At 37.4% G+C, this 21,731-nt stretch overlaps 2 protein-coding genes across 2 annotated transcripts; one reads left to right on the forward strand and one right to left on the reverse strand.

Annotated features, from left to right (window-relative positions):
• Positions 1–10,123: 10,123 nt before the first annotated feature.
• Positions 10,124–16,519, forward strand: LOC134825696 (Y+L amino acid transporter 2-like). The gene is made up of 11 exons (XM_063837902.1): positions 10,124–10,149; positions 10,364–10,498; positions 11,179–11,289; positions 11,476–11,601; positions 11,829–11,970; positions 12,082–12,205; positions 12,359–12,465; positions 14,270–14,366; positions 15,274–15,423; positions 15,925–16,102; positions 16,301–16,519. Exons 2-11 carry the CDS (start codon positions 10,393–10,395, stop codon positions 16,342–16,344), a joined length of 1,185 nt encoding a protein of 394 aa, XP_063693972.1. The 5' UTR covers positions 10,124–10,149; positions 10,364–10,392; the 3' UTR covers positions 16,345–16,519.
• An 85-nt stretch (positions 16,520–16,604) lies between these two features.
• Positions 16,605–21,397, reverse strand: LOC134825695 (uncharacterized). The gene is made up of 9 exons (XM_063837901.1): positions 21,193–21,397; positions 20,810–20,987; positions 20,387–20,523; positions 19,867–19,996; positions 19,469–19,590; positions 17,776–18,083; positions 17,427–17,604; positions 17,038–17,251; positions 16,605–16,901 (listed from the first exon to the last, which is right to left on the reverse strand). The coding sequence occupies exons 1-6, from the start codon at positions 21,298–21,300 to the stop codon at positions 17,874–17,876; spliced, it is 885 nt and encodes a 294-aa protein (XP_063693971.1). The 5' UTR covers positions 21,301–21,397; the 3' UTR covers positions 16,605–16,901; positions 17,038–17,251; positions 17,427–17,604; positions 17,776–17,873.
• Positions 21,398–21,731: the final 334 nt, after the last annotated feature.

Below are 21,731 nucleotides of genomic sequence, written 5' to 3' on the forward strand. Positions count from 1 at the left end.
TCGAAATCGACCCGTTAAGAATGCAATGTAAGCGTGATGGTTGTTTTTGCGTATTTGTTACCTGTTAGTGTTACTAATTAATCAACAGGAGTCAGGATCATAATGTTGATTGTATCGATAAAACATGGATTTTAAGGCATAAGTAAGCATTGTTGAGTTCTGAAACAAAGTTTAATCGATTTCTCGTGCAATTTTAGGATAGGGATGGTCATCAAAATAAGTTTATAACAATGTCAATATTTTGGTAAATTTCTAGCTTTCTGCCAGAAAATAAATTTTCGGTTTCTATTATAGGGGGTAATTAGGTATAAACTACAGTACAGCTGTACTTACACTCACATTCACAAGCATGCAAGCTCACCTGGTCCAATGAGCGGGAAACGGAGAACCTCAGGCTCATAATCACGTGACCTCAGACCTAATCAATTGGGTTCTGGCCTGGTCAGCCCCGTGTCACCCGATCTTGAGGTGACGTTTGTAGGTTTACAACCTACCAGGACGCGCGCCGAGCTGGAACAGATATTTTACGAGTATCACCCGTTAAGGTGACGTACGACACCTCGTTTACCCAATCAATGTCTGGAAGGCTGCAAATTTTCACATGCCAAATTCACAAGATTCTTAAAGAGTTGTGCGAGATGACGATACATAGAGGCCGCAGAATTATGAAGACTACCAGATCCTGGTGGAACCTAAGCGATCCATGATATCACGACACTCGACAGGCCCTACAGTACCTATCCAGCTTTGCTCGCTGCCTCAGAGGAATTTCTTGTGATGTGTTGGCGCCAGGAGAGATCACTGTCAAGTGTTAACATACACACCGAGATCTTTCACGACATCATCAGAAGATATCGATGCGGCTACCGGACAACTGAACCCAATTTGGACTTTTCCTAGACAGGTTAGCTTGGGAAAATAATTATAAACCCAATCAGACTTCCTAATTAACTTTGAAACGACAACTGAACCCAACCGTCGCTAGAAATCAATAAGGTTTCCAAATACCGTTCTACTTCTAGTTTAGCTGCTGCCTGGTTTCTAGTGCTATAATTTCGGATAAGTACTGGCAATGTGAATGGACAGAGCCTCAAACGCATCATCAATACTGGACAATACTGTCTGCTGATGTACTTGCTGAAGACAACCATGATTCGATGCTGTGACCACCATCTCTCTTCCTTGTGTATTGATCCGATCTGTATAACAAGTTTACTAATAGATGACAAGGTCTCAGGTGCCTTTCGATCCCGAGATCTGATCTAATAAGCTTACGTGTTCACATAGCGTGCCGAAAAGGATACGATCCACTGCTCCTCAAGCATCGAGATCCGACCCAGGGCTCGAGATCTGAACCATGGCAGGCCCTCCCAAAGCATCAGGAGTCACGAGATCTGAGTCAAGTAACCTGAGCCAAGTATCCAGCATGCTAATGGTGCGTTCCATCAGCTTTGGAAGATATGAAACAGTGGAACTATAAGAACACCCATCAAGATCCGTATCTACACGATACACGATTTACACGATTAGAAAATGTATTTGTTATACTGGAATAATAACAATTTTAAAATATAAAATAAGTCACTTCCCTCTGAAGTAGAACAGATGATGGGAGAGCTTTAAACATGGCGATGGAGGGAAGCGGTGTCTCACCGCTGGGAGGTAAATTAATACCCGTATCGCGATGGTAAAATTTTATGATATGAGATCTCAAGTAAAAAATAACACAAAAAATAAAAAGTGAATGTTGTCAGTGTAGTGAAATCGGAGGCAACATTAATAAAGACGTATACACTTAAACCGTTACAATTATAGTCCCCATCTTGTTTTAAATACTCACAATAAAATACACACAAAAAACACACAAACGTCCCCAAAACATTAACTTCAATTTATATTTCCCTAGTTGAAATTAACTTATTTTATGAAATTGATACATTCGAGAAGATATCGTGATTACATGGTAGCCATCCATGATCCCCATTTAGCCCTAGGTTTTGTATATGAAGCAAATGGTTCTTAAATCTCTTTTTAAATAGTGAAATTGACAAAATATGATACGGTACATCATGATCAAGGAGATAATTTAAAATTTTGGATGCATTAAAAACAAAATTACTATTCTTGGTCTTAGACATTGAGAATTTAGGATATAGCAGTCTGCATGATCTACTTGACTTGCTAAACCGGCGATAAACATCAACAGGAATTTGTTCTTTAAGTAGCCTCATTGCAATACATCCAGTAAAGTATGTAAATAAGTTAAACAAGGTTAATAATTTCAAACGAAAGAACATTGGTTTCGTATGTTGAAACTTGTGATCAATCTTTGTTGTTTTTCTACTCACAATACGAATACATTTTTTCTGCAACACAAACAGTTTTTGCAGCAAAGGATGGTGAAAAACAGCACCCCACAGTGGTATACAATACATTAAATATGGTTGAACAAGTGAAATATATACTTGTCTTAACACTTTGGCTGGTACTATAGAACTTATGGAGTAGAGTGATCCGCAAGATTTTGAAACTTGCGTTATTACATTGGTAATATGATCATTCCACGTTAAATTAGAATTAATAATGACTCCCAAAAATTTACACTTATTCACTTGATTAAACTGGTTGTTAAGTATTCCAACAAACTTTTGATTCTTAGGAACTTTACTACTTCCGAATTCCATAAAACAGCATTTTTCAAAATTAATGATTAACCTATTTAAGCAGCAATAGTCGTGAATCTTTGATAATACCTCATTAGCATTTTTGTAGAGTAAATTTCGGTCTTTATTTTGAAGAAAAAGGTTTAAATCATCTGCAAAGAGGATAAATTTAGCTAACTCACAAATATTTGCCAAATCATTGATAAAAATAATGAAGAGCAGGGGGCCTAACACTGACCCCTGTGGAATACCACAGGTTATTTTCAAGAGACAACTTTCGAATCCCCCATAGCTAACATACTGAAACCGATCTGATAAATAACTGTTTAATAATTTAATGACATTTCCTCGAATACCATAGTTCTCCAGCTTTTCTAACAAGATATTATGCCGCACTGTATCGAAAGCTTTGGAAAAATCTATAAATATACCTAATGTAAAATTCTTATTATCGATAGCATCATGAAGATTTTCTACTGCTGAAACAAGTGCATGAAAGGTTGAGTGCTTACTGCGGAAACCAAACTGATTATCACAGAAAAGATTGTGCTTATTAAAGAAATCAGATACGTTTTTATGTATTAACTTCTCGAAAATCTTAGCAAAAACAGGTAACATTGAAATAGGACGATAATTGCTTATATCAGAAATAGATCCTTTATTCTTATACAAAGGAATTATTTTTGCTGCTTTTAATTCTTTCGGAAAATAACCTTCATTTGCACATTTATTAAAAATATCAGCCAGTAAAGGACTTAAAGTGGTAGCTAAAAGTTTGAGGACCCTAGGAGAATAATACGTACCCTTGCTATTATTAAGCTTACTTATAATATTATTTATTTCTTCACTTGAAAAATTAATATCCGATAGCTCGCTTATGTTCCTCTCAGGCATATATTTATTAAAATCTGTTAAATCCGCGTTAGCATTTTCACCATACGTTTTTAGTAAAAGATCATTAGCAATATTAACAAAATAATAATTAAAATTATGCGCTGCATCTTGATTAGGAAAAACTAGTAATCTGTTTGATCTCTTCCTACCTAGTAAACCGTTTATCAGTTTCCAAGTCTTTTTCAAATCATGTTGATTTGCTTTAAAACATTTATCAAAATACTCAAATTTTTCTTTACTTCTAATAGCATCAAACACTCGTTTGTAATCAACATATTTGTTCCAATTAACTCTAGTTTTATTCATAACCCAAATATCATAGAGTTTGTTTTTAGTGTCACTACTCTTGGCCACTCCTATTGAAATCCAATCAGAGCGAAGAAGAGAATTATTACCACTAGACTTCTGACTTTTAATAAACCACTTATCATACAGAGTTTTAAAATTTCTGTCAAAAAAGGAATACATATTTTCGGCAGAATCACTTTCAAGATCAAATTTTAATAATTTAAAATCATTCAAAAACCCTTGTAATAAAAAGTCATTAATATTTACTTTATTTCTATTTCTACACTTTTCGTTAGGATCAAAATTATAGTCCAAAACTACGAATGTAGGAAGGTGACGACTTATATTACATCGTATAAGGCCGTTACAAATTATGTTAGATATATTGTTAGTAAGTATATGATCAATACATGTGCCATTTAAGCCTCCAAAATGAGTAGCACGTGAGATAATTGGTAAAAAGTTATTGCTAAACATGCAGTCTAAATATCTCCTAACAACACTAGAATTGGAGTTATATAGATTTACATTAAAGTCACCAAGAATATAGCTTTTGTGTCCCTTAAATGTGTTCAATTTACTTAAGATACTGCCAAACATATCGATAAATGAATCAAAGTTTCCACTTGGTGATCTATAACAATTAACAACTAGTAACTTTTCAGATTTAACTGTTATTTCAACACAAAGTGATTCAAAATCAACGGTAGAATAACAAAGCTCAAATTTTTGATTAATATTATTAAATTTGTCACGCAAAAACGTTACCAAACCAGAACCTTTGTGTTTAAGCTTTCCATCCTCCTTCAATAATCGATTAAGTACAAATTTATTATAACCCGGTATGTAAAATGGTTGTGACTCATGTTCTGTTACATTAGTTTCACAAAGGAAATATCCATCAGCTTTGAAACGTCCATGGTGCACTAAAAAGCAGTCAAAATTTGATCTGAATCCATCAATATTCAAACTTAATAACGATAATCCATTGTCGTTCATTTTTTCTTCAAAATCATCTAACTTATAATAGACGCACTGACGCAGTATCTGGCTGCAATCTTGTAAATTCTCGCTAAGAGTTTCAACATCCGGGATAAAATCTATCATTTCATTGTAATAATATTCAAAAGGAGCAAAGAACGGTTGTTCGGAATAAAAATCAGTTTCAATATATTCAACAGTACTGGTAGTAGCAGTGTTTAAGTCAAGTAAGGGTAAGGGCATACATGACGAACAAATATTAGACTTAACACAGTTCTTGTGCAACATTTTGAAACATTGTTTACACTGTGCAATCTTTTCATTAAATATATCAATATTTGTTAAACATGTCACACACTTATAATACTCAATATAATCGTCATAGCATATTTTACAATACCATACAAATTGCTGAAGTATAAATATGGTACTATTGTCTAGCTTTAAACAAGATCCATGATATATGTCCTTACAGTTGTTGCAACGTAGAATGAATTGGTGAAAGTACAAAATTTTATGACAGAAGACGCAATGCTTACGGTCAGAGGGAATGAGGATGTTGGGAAGGTTCATGTTTGAAACTCCGTCATCCATAACTCTCTGTTAGAAATATTAAAATCTGAAAAATAGTTGTATTAGAATTATTCATCTCACGGTGTGAATTCAGTATTGTTCAAAAAGGGGCTCTCACAAAACAAAAACTCTTTAGGTTCAAAAGTAGGCACACAAATCAACAAATCAGCAGTATTCCTAATCAGCTTAGGATTACCGTTAGCATTCATTCTCAATAAAACATTCCCATTCTTGTAGTCAACCCAACAAGAGTTTAGTCCACCAAATCTGACAGCATCGTTGACCTGCCCTAATAATGCCGCTCGTTTATATGTTATATTGGGCTGTACCCCGACACCCTTTTCGGGGTTCTCAAATGGCAATTTCTTTTTATCTGGGGAAATGTTTTTAGTGCTTTTCCTATTTCTAAACACTTTCTGTGCTGTTGATCTATCTTTGAAGCGAGCAACTTTCATTGGCTAGACGGACACGTTGTCAGAATGCCATAGACACAGTTTCCCAATTTTTTACTGGATTAGAAACCAAACTATGGGAAGAGACTGAGAGGACGACTCCGTAAAGGCTGGATGGCCTGTGTTCTCGAGGATGCGGCTGACAGGTGTCGATAACATCAGCAGAGACGCAGTAAAACAGTTAGCTCTAAAACGAGTGGAACACCGTAGAAGAGATGTGTGTGATGCAGGCCACTCCAACGACTGTATTAATATTTTACCGGGGTAAGCACAGGGCTCCAATGCTCTAAATTACAGTGGTCATGATCTATCCTATCTAGTAATAATGACCACAGTCCCCTGCGAAGAAGAAGAACCTAAAAATCCGATCGTTGGGTTCAGTTGTCGTATTTCCTTGGGTTCAGTTGTGATATGACCTGGGTTCAGTTGTCGTTTTGGGATTTAAGCTGATTTGTCACCCAATTAAGCTGATTGGGTGCCTGTTAACTGCGTGGGAACTAGGTTCAATTGGGTTCAGTTGTCTGCCACCCGGAATTGTCTGTGACATACGTTGCATGCCACTTTTCGCGCAATGATATTTGTAATACGTAACATGTATCAAATAAGGAATTAAATCTAATTTCTCATTAGAGCTAGGTAGGGTTTTAACATATGCTTTTTCATTTGTTAAAGATTGAATTAGGGTTGAGATCAGATTAAAGGGTTAAACTTAAAGTTTCGAATATTCGTTCAGGGCCAGCTAAAGAACGGGTTGAAAAAGTCACGTGACAGTCGAGTGTAGATCGAGTGATTAACCATCATCGGTATAACTATAAGTGCAAGCAACTTTTTACTTCACAGTACTTAGAATGCCAATTTTGAATCTACATTCACGGCGCTAAATCTTTTAAAGCTTCTTGCACTTAATATAATCTTGCACTTAATATAATCTTGCACTAATAATAAATTTTATGGCCAGGTAGCGCAGTTGGTTAGCCATTGATACATGTTTCGTATGTTTCGTATGTTTCGTATGTTTTGGCGGCGCGCGCTTCGCGCGCGAAAAGTGGCATGCAACGTATGTCAAGTTAGCCAGCTTTGCAATCGTGAGGTTGCGGGTTCAAATCCCACTGCCTGCCTGGTCGTGGGGTGAGTGTCGTTGACATTCAGCTAAGGATCGTGAGTGGTCTATGCAGCCCCCCGGTCTACTCAGCCGAATTCTCGAGAAATCGGGTGTGAGGGTTAAATGAGGAGCTGCACATTGCAGCAAAGTCTCGGGCGAAGAAAGTATGGTACACACTACCTTAACCGTCACTGGCTAAAAACAAATCCTTCGGCTTCCTGTAATTGGCTGGTTGACGGATGTTACTCGTCTAAATTTCTTCGAAGTAGCGCGCGCCGCTTTCTTCTCGAAATGCTCGACGGCACGAGCTACGAAGTAGCGCGCGCCGGGCCAGATCATTAACAATGGTCAAATTGGCTGGTTGCACCTGTGTAACAATATGGCTGTTGGAATACTCCGAAGTAAAATAAGTGTCTAGATTTAAAAAAAAATCTCTACGCGAAGAGAAGCGTACTGTCACATAATGGTACAGTTATGTGGTACTGTTACGTACTGGTACAGTTATGTGGTTCTGTTACGTACTGGTACAGTTATGTGGTACTGTTACGTACTGTTACAGTTATGTGGTTCTGTTACGTACTGGTACAGTTATGTGGTACTGTTACGTACTGTTACAGTTATGTGGCACTGTTACGTACTGGTACAGTTATGTGGTACTGTTACGTACTGGTGCAGTAACGTGGTACTGTTACGTACTGGTACAATTATGTGGTACTGTTACGTACTGGTACAGTTATGTGGTACTGTTACGTACTGTTACAGTTATGTGGCACTGTTACGTACTGGTACAGTTATGTGGTACTGTTACGTACTGTTACAGTTATGTGGTTCTGTTACGTACTGGTACAGTTATGTGGTACTGTTACGTACTGTTACAGTTATGTGGCACTGTTACGTACTGGTACAGTTATGTGGTACTGTTACGTACTGGTACAGTAACGTGGTACTGTTACGTACTGGTACAGTTATGTGGCACTGTTACGTACTGGTACAATTTTGTGGCACTGTTACGTACTGGTACAGTAACGTGGTACTGTTACGTACTGGTACTGTTATGTACTGGTACAGTTACGTGGTACTGTTACGTACTGGTACAGTTACGTGGTACTGTTACGTACTGGTACAGTTATGTACTGGTACAGTTACGTGGTACTGTTACGTACTGGTACAGTTACGTGGTACTGTTACGTACTGGTACAGTTATGTGGTTCTGTTACGTACTGGTACAGTTATGTGGTTCTGTTACGTACTGGTACAGTAACGTGGTACTGTTACGTACTGGTACAGTTATGTGGCACTGTTACGTACTGGTACAGTAACGTGGTACTGTTACGTACTGGTACTGTTATGTATTGGTACAGTTACGTGGTACTGTTACGTACTGGTACAGTTACGTGGTACTGTTACGTACTGGTACAGTTATGTGGCACTGTTACATACTGGTACAGTTATGTGGCACTGTTACGTACTGGTACAGTTATGTGGCACTGTTACGTACTGGTACAGTTACGTGGTACTGTTACGTACTGGTACAGTTACGTGGTACTGTTACGTACTGGTACAACTAAAGTTACCTGGCAATCGTTTTTAGAGGTAAGAGCTTGTACCAAATTAGACTTCAGTCTATACTAATACATTGGTTTGTGTGACTTCTGTTTTTGACTAATATTTTAGGTTCACCATGATGTACGTGACCGTAACAGCAATTACATCAGAAAACCCTGAGATAACGGCTATTTATCGCTCATCACTCATGGCTCTGTTAAATCTAATCATGATACTCCGGTAGGAGGTTTTACATCATTTGATATGGATCGATGGATTCAAACTCGATTCAGAATGTTCTACGTTTTAGAATTTTCCTCTGATGTAACGTTCTTAATTTTAGGCTTAAAGATTACTCAACCAATTTTCACTGGCAATTTCCAGTTAAAGTTTGAATGATCTGTGTTTCTTATCAGTCGCTTTGTTGAATTTCTGTTATTAATGTAGCCTAGACTTAGACCGTTCCAGGCAGACCTTCGTTGATAAAGTAGTTTTTAATTTTCACCTCTGGTGGCGGAGATTTTCATTATCGAGTTTCAATGATTGTAAAGAGTATTTGCTAATTTTCTGGACGTTGATCTTCTTATCGATGTTTAACAATAAAATTGGCAGCAGAGGAGACACTTACATATCCTATGAAGCCAACTTTGTGCTGGAAGCTGCAGATTTTTCCAACAAAACGATTACAAAAAGATTGGAGGCTAATCCTTTCGTGTTTTGCACCTGCTGTTACCGTCCTTTATCTTTTTATTTAGTACTAATATTTGTAATCGAATTTAGATATATTTACCGACATGATGTCGCAATATGTTTTGTAGGGCCATCATGTGATCTTATTTTCACTGATATTAATTGGTGACAACGTTATCGGTTTGTGCCATTAAGCAATCTCGGGCCTCTTCGCACGCCCCATTTTTCTTCGTTCAAAGTTGTTGTTAATACCGAATACGTAAATAAGATTTGGAACCATCAGCGGATAAGACCGCGTACATTATGAAAACCGAAATGCAGTCTGAAAATCAGTTAAGTGATTAAACACATATTTAGTATTTACCTGAGTTATTTGTAGTTGTACTGATAATTTTTTCCTATTCCAATTCAAATTAATCTCTTCTCACAAGAGTCATTGATCATACAGAAAGTCCTCTTGTTTCAAGTTCCTCCGATAACTCACCAATCGCTCAGATGTGAGGTGATTGCGAACCAAGATGCTGTCCCCCCCTCCGACCCTCCTCCCCCTTATTCTGTCTCTTCAGCTGAAACGGAGGGTGGAAATGAGGATCTGGACAAAGAGGCCGAGGTGGGAGTTTGTACTTGCGGTCCTAAGGGATGTGGGTGTGGGTGTGCCAAGGTAACCATGGACAAGAACATCACTGTGTTACACGGTATGTATTTAAAGTACCTGATCGTGCGCATTTTTTACCTATTCATAACATATATTGCATTTTTATTGCTAGTACCTGATTGAGCTCAGTCTACTGTACCCCCCTCCCAACGGGCTTAGCATTAGTTCATTCAGGAGTGTGCATTATCGTGGGTACGATCATTGGGGCAGGGATATTCGTTTCCCCAAACAGCGTGTCGAAGCGTGTCGGCTCCCCAGCCATGTCAATACTAATCTGGCTCGGAGGTGGTGTCCTTTCTACTATAGGTAGGCATGTTTTTATTCGCATTTTATTTGCATTTAAATTGCATGAATATAAATCTCTAAGTTATTAGATTAAATTAATGGCTCATATAATATTACATTCTATGAACCCCCCCCCCCCCCCCCCCCAGGAGCTATTACATTCTATGAACCCCCCCCCCCCCCCCCCAGGAGCTATTACATTCTATGAACCCCCCCCCCCCCCCCCCCCCCCCAGGAGCTATTACATTTCTGGAGCTTGGAACGATGTTACCTAAAAATGGTGGACAGATGATTTATCTTAGAAAGGCGTTTGGAGGTCTTCTATCATTCCTGTCCTGTTATCTTCTACACGTACTTTTAGGGGGACTTCGTGAGTAAATATTATCTGTTTATTCTTTTATTGAAGACTTTTAGTATGTGATTATTCGGCTTTAAAGACTCGCATAGGTTTACTTTGATCAAGAATCAATAGTTCCCACAGTCAGACAACGAATGAGTTTAAAAATTCCAACAAAATCTTTATAACATCATTGGTAAAACATTTTCGGACATCTTCAGTACCTAATAAAGATAAGGGTTAATACTCCAATTATATCAGAAAATTTTAATTTGAACTAAAGGATGTTAGCTGTAAAAAGAAGCCAAACTCTCAAAAATGGAATGGGAAGCACTCGGGTATGGGGGGTTGTGAGGCCCCAACTAGTCGGAAAAAATATACTAGTCCCTGCATTAAGGGTGAAATAATTTAAGGACCATTATCAAAAGTTTTATTTTCAAATAAAAGTGGCATACCAAAAGGATCACATGAATTAATACCATATGGTTTCAAGGTTCTGAGTTTTTGTATAAGTAGATGTTCGTTAACTTCTAAATTACTAGGACTAGAATTCTTTAGGATAAAAACATTTACTTTGAAGTGAAGATAAAACTTTAAATTTTACTGCCAAGTCCCCTATAATTGAATTAACGTTACCTGTTACCGGGGTGCAAGATTGTACGCACCAGACATGGCAGATTTCATTGTCCTAGTCTAATTTAAAGTTATGCTAGGCAGAGCAATAGGGTTCCTGACGTTTGGGAAGTATTTCTGGGCTGTCTTCTACGATAATGCTGACGATGTTCCGGAATGGGCCAACAGGATCCTTTGCATTGTTGTATGCTGTGAGTAAAACATAGTTAATTCATATAGATTGTAGGATTAATATTGAGGGCGTGTAGATACCCCAGGACAATATGTGTTTCATTTTCGATCTCAAACTATTTACCTATGGAATACTGAACTGTGAAATGTTTACATTTATCTGTACTTTCAATAATTCTGAATAATAACCTCCAAAATCCTACCAGGGACGATCATGAGCCTAATAACTATCTACCCGAACCTTACTCTTAAGATTATTGACGCTGTTACCTTCTTTAAAATGGCGTCCCTCGCTCTCATCATCATACTTGGCTTCGTCCATTTGTGCCAAGGTGAATTTAATGAAGCCCACTACCCCAGGTAACCATGGTAACCACTAATCTTTCATCAAAATTACTTTCAATTCAAACAGAGATCTTTTAGCGATTTCGATTACACATGAACATCAGACCCATAATTAATATTACCGACTAATCGTGGGGTGAAGGATTTCAAAATAAACTTCTGTAACATTTATAGACGAATAAATGCAAATATATAAACCCAAACTTGCCACTAGGACACACGGAGAACATAACGGTAGGATTTGAGAATACAAGCTGGAAACCACAGGAATGGGGGGAAGCTTGGAACAGTGTTCTGTGGGCCTACAATGGCTGGATCTCTCTTTCTGTCATGTTGGGCGAGGTCAAGGACCCCAGGTTCAAGTTTTAAAGAGACCAACTTTTTTGGGGCACATGAATGGAAAAGAAATTTCGCGTGAATGGAATAGGAATTTTAGCCGAGGGATTTTAAACAGGGGATCTTCCCAGGATGCTGCCAAAAATAGTGGCGATATCAATGACGATAGTGACGATACTGTACGTCTTAGCGGTCACATCCTATCACATTGTACTCGATATGGATACCATGATGTCTGGCTCAGCTCTTGCTAGTGTGAGTTGCAGATATCCTGCATTTTCGCTCATTTTTCCGGCCTATTTTCCGATCCAAACATACGACTACAACACGTTCTGATTACACTGATTTGAACATTGATAAGCTCCACGTCAAATGTAAATAGCTGAAGCCACCGTATTTTCTTAACAGAAACTAGCTGGTAAAAAGATGGGACAGTCAGGAGAGGTGTTCTATGCTATAGCTGTGGCTGTCTCCACCCTGGGTAACGCCATGTGTGCTTCTCTTGCAGCTAGCAGGTAAAACTATGTTACAGTTAATTCCAGGTTTCAAGCATAGATCATTTCCATAACAAAATTAAAAGGCTTTTCATATATTACTTGCTTTCTTAAAGCAGCATACGTGTTCGCTTGATCGACTCCTTACAGTTAAGGTGATACTGCTGATTTGATTTGAAACTTTTACAAAATAGCAAATATACAAATGTACAGCAAATCGAACAAACATATAAAATGGGCCGAAATGTATAAATGCTATAAAGCGTGGGTCAGTGAAACAAGTACAGAGGACAACTTTTAAAACACGAGGTTTATGGCCGCCCAAAGTCTCAATAACGTCACCTCCACCTAGTAATAAAATTATGAAATATGAAGTGTGAAACAAATTATGAAATATGAAGTGTGAAACAATCAAGAAATAGCTCGTATATAAATTATAAAATTGTCTCTCAAATACAGATAACGTCCGAAAACTATTAAGATACGCAATACTCATTCAAATACTGATCAGTGTCCGAGAGACATGAATTGCTTCACGGTGGTTTCTTATCACGGCTACAGACTTTCCCGTACCGGATATAGTGGTCGAGGTGAGTCTGTTCAACCCTCTTCTTCTTCAGGTCGGTAACCAGATGTTTCCTCGTTGCTCGTTCTTCGCTAGATCTATCTGGACAGATCCATACATTTTTGTGGGTCTCAACTAGCCTCAGTCTTCCTGTTTTCGTCAGAATCTGTTGAACCGCTGTAGAGCTTGGGACAGTGATCTTTACTGGTCGGATAGTCGTACTACCTGGCCTCTTCCTGCCGACTCTAGTCGCTTCGAAGTGAGGTTTCTCCCCAATCTCCTCCAGAACTGCGGTTACTAGCGCTGGAAGCTGTTCTCCCTCTTCTTCTTTCAACTCAAACACAATCAGGTTCTTGCTCCTGTCCTCCTCTGCAGCCACACTCTTCATCACCTTCTTCAGGATGTTACTGTTGCAGACCGTACCACTTGCACTGTTCTGTTGTACAGCTGCACTGTAGCTCTTAATCCCTGACTCCACCGTTGTTTGCACTGTCTTCTTAACCGACGTCTTAAACAACTCTAGTTCTTTGTCCTTCTGCACAAGCAGCTGGCCCTGCAGCCTGATCAACTTATCCTTGTCTTCTAACGCTTCCGTCTTCAAGAAATATATGATCTCCTCCATTTTAGCCATCTGGCATTCATGCCGTTGAACGAGGTCTATTGCTTCCACAAGCCGAAGTGCCAGATGCTTTTTATAGACAGTTGGAGCCATAAATATTTCTCTGTCCATATCTCCACAAATATCTCTGTCGTCGATTTTCAGTTCTTTTCCCAGCGTATTGAACCACTTAGTAACACTGTCCTTCAATTTTGTCTGTTCATCATACTCGAATCCTTGAATTTGGTCCAGAGAGATAATAATAATAATAATAATAATCTCTTGCCCTGCAAGCCCTGTTTCTTGTTTATACAACATATTATAACTATGTAATAAACATTTTTTGTAGTGTAGGATTGTTTGAATTTCTATTTGTTAATTCATATAATATACACTTTATGATTGTTTCGCCCATTTTTCTTCCCTTGCATTGCAAGCCCTGTCTCTTGTAAAAACATCCACTTTTGTAGATACACACAGTCTCTACGTCTTTATCCTCTGGTCCCTAGGGTCAGCTGACTCCGGGCCAGAGGAAAATTACCGATTGCCAAGGTTTGATGCCTAGGCAGTCGAGACCTCTTATTGAGACCCGATATAATAATAATAATTAATAATAATTCTGAGTAACCCCCTCCCATCATATCCACGTACCCACTACCCAGGTTCCTCCAAGCTGGTGGCAGAGGTGGAATATTACCCGGCTGCTTTGGTCTCGTCAACAAGCGGTTCAAGACACCAATGTTCTCCCTTTTATACGTGGTATGATCTACTCAAGTTGTGTTTTAACGTTTGATCATCCTCAATTTGCTTGAATCTTTAAAATGGCGAGCTGGAGGCAAGTCTTACAAGTTCTAATCCGACGTATCAGAGGTACTTCGGCTAGTGAGTTATGTCAATATGTGATATGTCCAGTTTAAGGTTAAGGCTGGATCTGGAGGAGTCATTTTAAGGCCTACGAAATAATTTTAATCGCTATTTTGTCGATCTGAACATCCTGCAACCTTTGAACGTCCTCAAATTGCTTGAATCACAAAAATCGCAAACTTGAAGTCAGTCTTACACGTTTTAATCCGACGTATCAGAGCTACTTCGTCTTCAGCTAGTGAGTTATGTATAATTGAAGGTTAAGACTGGATCTGGAAGAGTCGTTTTAGGGCCTATGAAATAATTTCCACCAGTATTTTGTCGAGCTAAACATCTTGCACCCTTTGAAGTTTGAACATCTTCGAATTGCTTGAATCAGAAAAAATGTCGAGCTGGAGGCCAGTCTTATAGGTTCTAATCCGACGTATCAGAGCTACTTCAGCTTGTGAGTTACGTCTAATTGGAGGTTAAGGCTGGATCTGGAGGAGTCGTTTTAGGGCCTACGAAATAATTTCCACCGTTATTTTGTCGAACTGAACATCCTGCACCCTTTGAAAATCATCGATTTGCTTGAATCTCAAAAATGGCGAGCTGGAGGCCAGACATTTTCAGTTGTGTACTATTTAATTAAAGTGCTATCAACCAAAATAACGTTATAAAGACCCAGAGTTTACGTTGTGCTATTTGTATCAAATAGTTGATAACATGCAGCGGTCAATAAATATAATAATAGTTTTACAATTTATATGCTATATGACTTAATTAATTGAACCAAAAGGTTGTCTGATCTATCATAATACAGATGGTAGCATCGACGATATTCATTTCGTTTGGGAACGTGTTCAAGTTAATCAACACCGCCTCCTTCACCAGCTTTGCTTTCACCAGCCTGTGTGCGGTTGGACTCCTCGTGATGAGAAGAAAGTTTCCTGATCTACCGAGACCTGTACAAGTTAGTTCAAACCTTTTAGTTAACTAGTTGTGGGTATTGGAGACCTGTACAAGTTAGTTCAAACCTTTTAGTTAACTAGTTGTGGGTATTGGAGACCTGTACAAGTTAGTTCAAACCTTTTAGTTAACTAGTTGTGGGTATTGGAGACCTGTACAAGTTAGTTCAAACCTTTTAGTTAACTAGTTGTGGGTATTGGAGACCTGTACAAGTTAGTTCAAACCTTTTAGTTAACTAGTTGTGGGTATTGGAGACCTGTACAAGTTAGTTCAAACCTTTTAGTTAACTAGTTGTGGGTATTGGAGACCTGTACAAGTTAGTTCAAACCTTTTAGTTAACTAGTTGTGGGTATTGGAGACCTGTACAAGTTAGTTCAAACCTTTTAGTTAACTAGTTGTGGGTATTGGATTGTAGATCGTGTTATTAAACCTCTATCGGATTCTTACTGCAAGGTTGATAATGTTGATTATCTTTTTGCCATTTATTTGACCCCTCCCACACCAGGTGTCTCTACTGTACCCTATCGCTACAATCGTGATGGGAGTCTATCTTTTCATCATACCTTGGATCACTAACTGGTCAATGTGTTTACTTTGGACTGGACTCACTCTTGCTGGAGTTCCAGTTTATTTCGTCTGTGTCAGAGGATATTACAGACCTAAATTCTTTGTATCTTTATCTGGTAGGTGTTCAATGACATGTTGAATTACGCCCTGTTAGGTTGGCAAAGCCTCATGATAACGTATTTAAGTAAAGAAATTCAGTAAACTAAGTTTGTCTTGTAAAGCTTTTGGCTCAATATTCCATTTTCGTGAAAGCGGACTTTTTACAACTGTTAAGTAGGGTTACCTAACGCATTGCTTACGTTTGTTCTTTTCAGAATCATTCACCAGCATCGCAGCGAAGATTCTAAATTCTGAGTAAAAGAGTCAACAGCTTAACTAAGAATGCTAGAGTTACCAGTTTGAGTTACCAGTTACCAGCTCAATAAGAATGCTAGAGTTACCAGTTATTATGTTCAATAATTCAGAATTTTGTAAGATATAATATAATATTAATAATAATGTTATTACAACTTTAATAATTTAAACCTTTTGAACCATTCCTCTTTCTATCAACCATAATTTCAACGTCTTGGAGTTAAGAGGAATAGTTGGAGTAATTTTAAAATGTTTCAAAACAAAACTTTCAAAATTGTCATGGGATCATATTGTGATTCTAAATATATGTAAAAATGCCGAAAAACCTGAGAATAGGCCTTACAGTTTAATAACTTCCATACAGTTGTATAACTACAACAGTTGACTTTCGTTAGAATAAATAATAAATCTATGATAAGGAGCTCTCTACAAAATACGGAGAGTCCATGGCTGAAATTCCCACACAAAGACCACCTTCGTCTTGATAGCCAGCCCTACAACCCCACTCTTTATCACGTCTCCAGAACTATCCGCAGTACAGTACACTGAGCAGTACCCAAACTATAACACCAAATTAGCAATTATTATTAGCAATATTTTGAGGAGTATTGTTGTATCCAAACAGGAATCATATCATTAGATCGTTAGGGTATTTTAAATGTATTTTTAAAACCTTAACAAATTAAAAAGTACGAACCTCAGATACGGTACCCAGCTCCTCTGACATGACTCCCTGTTTCACGAACTTGGTGTTCAGCACGGGGGAGTTATCCTCCTCATCAGAATAAACTGAACTCTGGCCGGGTCTCCTGACAGGGAGAGGAACTTCTCCTTCATTTCCTGGTCCCACAGATTGTTTCCTCCTCCTTCTCGTTGGGGCTTCAGTACGTACTTGTTCGGATTTTCAATGCCTGTAAAGTGTAAATTGCTTCTTGTAAAAGCATTCTTCATGAGTTTAGCAGCAAATTACCACACGCTGTTGTATTTCTTATCTTATGATAAAAAGGTTGTCCGTTATACCATATCCCAAAATATTTTCCGTTGCTAACTGAAAAAATTACAAAGGGTTCGTCAGCGAATAGAAACCTAATTGTGCATTTTTATCACCCTCCTCGTTCAAGTTCAGAGCTAAAGTCTCACAAAACAAACTAAGAATATCGTCCGTAGCCTCTGGAGATGATGTGTATTTTTCTAGAATATTCCTTTGAGACAGAAGCATCTGGAACAGCTTCATATTCACTATCTGATGTCTGACACATGGTACCTGAACGTAGTGTTATGTGAGGAGAAATTTGTACTTTTTGTAGCAATTTAAGATTCGCCTAAAATTAAATCACAAATGTAATCATCATAATTAGATAACTAACCCAAACTGATGAGGAAATTTAGCGACTGAATTTGTAACCGTGCAGTAATAAACCAATTCCAAACTCACATTAACAGCAGCACTGAACTCCATGTCCCGCCTCGCTCTCCAGAAATCTGGAGACTTGTAATGAGCAGGATCGTACATGGTCCTAAAGTAGAGAACAGCTACCTCCCTATCATCCACAAAGTAGCGGCCATCCTGTACGCTGCCGTTATCCACCAGGTACCCTGAAGTGTACCTGACGTGTACCTGACAGTTGGAACTCCTGACGTCTCCAGACAATTCAGTAGCGCCTGGAATGAGGGGATGTTCAGGTACCCTGCAGTGTACCTGACAGTTGGAACTCCTGACGTCTCCAGACAATTCAGTAGCGCCTGGAATCAGGGGATGTTCAGTACTTTCTTTTTTATCACAGAAAAATTTGCTGTATATTGTGATCCATGATGGACCCACAATAGACGATATTAACCTCTACTAGCTTCAGTTAATCCATCTTCAACAAAATAGGAATTTTGGCTCTTCCTAATCTCATTGCAAAAAGCTGTCTAACTTTGATGCACAAGGTTTATATGGGAGTAGCACCATCGAGTATCTGTAGTATATTTGAAAAATCACCGCTTAGACAAACGGAAAGGAGAAATCCAAAGTATTTTGAAATTAAGTTCAACAGATTACGCATCACCGATTATAGCGTCTCTAACGTAGGACCACGATTATATAACAACACGATAAACGAAATAAATAAAATCCTTCCCTTCAACGTACCTAAGTTACAAGATAAGTTTATTAATTCATACAAGGACAACATTGTACGTTACTTACTGGACAAACAAAAACTTGACCTAGAAAACCTTTCGTGGACGGACAAGAACTTTGTCCTTTACAACTTTTAAACAAAATATTAGCAAAATATAACAGCTGTAAGAATCCTAAACGTTAGTGCAGTCAAATAAATGAACTGCGATAATGCATTTGACAGTCAGTCACTGCAATTTATTCTGCAACTTATTTTTCAATTTTCACTGCCACACTTCTTAAATTTGATCCTTCGAACAGCTGTTGAGCAATGAAACGCAAACATAATCTTAGCAAAATGAATATATTTCTTTTATCTTCAGCATTTAATCAGTCACATAATCTGAGAATTTCAATGGTTAGTTTGAAAATGTCAAAAATTCTCATCAAAAATGTAGTAAAGTCTCAAAAAAATAATTAATTAATTTAGCATCTCGTCAAAATGGAATAGTTTAAAATCGGAACAAAATTAATGGCATATACTAATCGTCCACCATTGCAACTACTGCCACACTTAGGCTTATCTTGCCTACACATTTAAAAAAAAACGAAATTCCTTGCGCACCGCGTACTAAAATTACTTGGATTTCTACCGCTTTGATAAATGACTACAAGAAGATGGGGAGTACTTAATATTGTTGATTTATATAATATAGATTATTTATTCTTTAGTGTAGATTAACTTTATTTTTATATATTTTACCAAGTGTGAAGGATCAACCATACGTTATTGATATTTTTGAAATATTTAACGATAAATTGATATAATAATAAATGATTGTAATATTTTATTGAGGCACATGCCACCCCATCGCGGGTTTACTACTAGTTTATTTTAAAATAGGTATACTGCTAAAAGGATTTGTTCTCAGTTATAATTATCATGAAAAATACTGAAATGCATTTCACTGTTTATAAAAATCTTCATTAAGATTAAGAACTCCAAAATTCTAACAGGCCCTACTTGTTGGTCGTAGTACTGAAATTGCGGTCCCTTATCGTCCACCATTGCAACTATACATTTCCTCCCACACTTGTACCTAGTGTTGTACAGTTCGTAACCAGTTCGTAGACCTTCACTGTAACCTTATCAAATGACTGTTAATACAGTTGTTAACTTACATTAATTAAGAATATGTTGAACTTTACTAAAAATGGTTTAAATTTCTTATTGCGACTTCATTACAATGAGAATTAAATGCCAGGACATTAACTGCAGCTTATTTAGTACAGTCAAATACGTCTTTTTGTCGGACAAAAGTCAGAGATTTTGTCCAACAAAGGCATAAATTAGGACGTTTTTGACTGTACTAATTATCACAAGTGGAAATTTGAATTTATATCTTAACGAATATTTGTTACCTTTGATATTGTTGATTTTGTAGTTGAAATGGGATGTGTCAACGTTGAATTTGTTCAACAAACTCCTGTGGTAGTGATAAACTCCTTCGCTTAAATGACCAAGACCACACGCTATTAAGTTAAATTCAACCTGCAGAATAATATTACGGTGTGTACTATATGGTAAAGGATGTTTGCTCTCTTAACCCATTCAAAACATCCTTAATTATTGCACTGAGAAACAGCTACACACATGTAGATTTTAGTGGAAGCAACAAACCAACTCGAACATATCAACATACCAACATATCAACATACCAACTCTAAAATACCAGCTCGAACATATCAACATATCAACATACCAACATATCAACATATCAACATACCAACTCGAGCACACCAGCTTGAACATATCAACATAATATCATCATACAAAATTGAACATACCGATATATCAACATACCAAAATATCAACATATCAAAATACCAACTTGAACATACCAACATATCAACATACCAAAATATCAACATATCAACATACCAACTTGAATTGTCCGTTAAGATACGCTTCTTCTGAAGTAGGATCTTGAGTTGCGTACATAAAATCGTGTCTGTTGAGTAATAGTATGATCTTGTCTTTGTGGGATTTTGGTAAATCTTTGTAAATTCCAAGCAATCCTGGGAGGTGGTAGTATAATAATATTACTTGCTACCGCAGACCGATACGTATTTTAGTGGCAAGCTGGAAGCTGATTGGCGAATAGTTGATACGGAAACTGATTTTCAGTCAATTGTATGATCAGTGAGGAGAAATCTTTTTTTATTTCTCTTGTATATTTTGGACTTTTGGGTAAACTTACTTTTTACAATCACATTGGGTCAGACATTACTATATAATTTGACTTTTGAATCATTTATTTTGAATCCGTTTAATCTGTTTCTTTAACGTTGCTTCAGTTTTTACCTTTTGCGAGCGGGTCATGCTTGGCGACAGGAGAAAGATACTCTAAAATAGTATCTGTGTCCTTGGAAAGTTTATCTAGAACAAGATTAAGTTCCGGCTGTAATCGTTCCCCGCTCTCATAATCCGTTAGATTTACTGGGATTGGGGCTGCTGTGATTGTTGTACAAAATGTACTACCCTAAAGAAGGTGGTGGTCAAATATATCTTGAACTTCGATCGGAGCGGAGTGAAAATTAGGATGTGATTTTATAACGAATAAAAAACTAGGAATGTCGACTATAAAGCTAGGTATAAATGATGATGAAGGTGTAACCCGAAAATAAACGACAGAATTCAGAAAGTTACCGTCTTAATTCGTACTTTAGATCTAAACAAAAACTTACGTGAGAGTCCAGATGTTTCAAAGCTCGGGAGTTCAATTGTAGTTCAATTTCGTGAACGCAATTTTGAGTCTGCCTTGACAGGATCTTTTGGATCACCTCTGAAGACATTATATCTGCTTTATACAGGCTTCGGGAATGAAAGTAATATCAAGTTAATATTTTCACGATAGTTTTAATTGATAATACTACGACTAGGAGTGAAAATGCTTTTTCCAGATAAAGGAAAATATTCAACGTTTCAATATGAAATATCACTACATCATATTCATGTACTTAAAATTTTTTAACCAAAAATCAAAACTTGAAGATATAAATACAAATCTGAGGCAAAATTATTGTATAAATTACTATAACTTTTAATTCAAATGTAAGCTAAATCCAAAAAGTCTTGAGACAAACAAATCGTTAAAAAATTACTCCATTATCCAATGAACATACGACAGCAAATTAAAAAAATATATATATACAACTTGGCTGGGTGGCCTAGTGGTTAGAGCTTCCGCCTTCTGTAAAGAAAGTTCAGGGTTCGAATCCCAGTG

This window comes from Bolinopsis microptera, unplaced genomic scaffold (assembly GCF_026151205.1).
Source record: "Bolinopsis microptera isolate Bmic1 unplaced genomic scaffold, MBARI_Bmic_1.0 sca16, whole genome shotgun sequence".
Classification (NCBI taxonomy): Eukaryota; Metazoa; Ctenophora; class Tentaculata; order Lobata; family Bolinopsidae; genus Bolinopsis; species Bolinopsis microptera.

Bases quoted from the DNA above. Each gene is read 5' to 3' on its own strand.
- LOC134825696 (XM_063837902.1), top strand. From the start codon at position 10,393: ATGTTACCTAAAAATGGTGGACAGATGATTTATCTTAGAAAGGCGTTT. The intron at 11,971-12,081 runs GTTCAAGTTTTA...GGATCTTCCCAG, and splicing joins GGCGAGGTCAAGGACCCCAG to GATGCTGCCAAAAATAGTGG. The intron at 12,206-12,358 runs GTGAGTTGCAGA...TTTTCTTAACAG, and splicing joins CTGGCTCAGCTCTTGCTAGT to AAACTAGCTGGTAAAAAGAT.
- LOC134825695 (XM_063837901.1), bottom strand. From the start codon at position 21,300: ATGTCTTCAGAGGTGATCCAAAAGATCCTGTCAAGGCAGACTCAAAAT. The intron at 20,988-21,192 runs GTAAGTTTTTGT...CACCTTCTTTAG, and splicing joins TGAAACATCTGGACTCTCAC to GGTAGTACATTTTGTACAAC. The intron at 20,524-20,809 runs GTAAAAACTGAA...ACCACCTCCCAG, and splicing joins GCATGACCCGCTCGCAAAAG to GATTGCTTGGAATTTACAAA.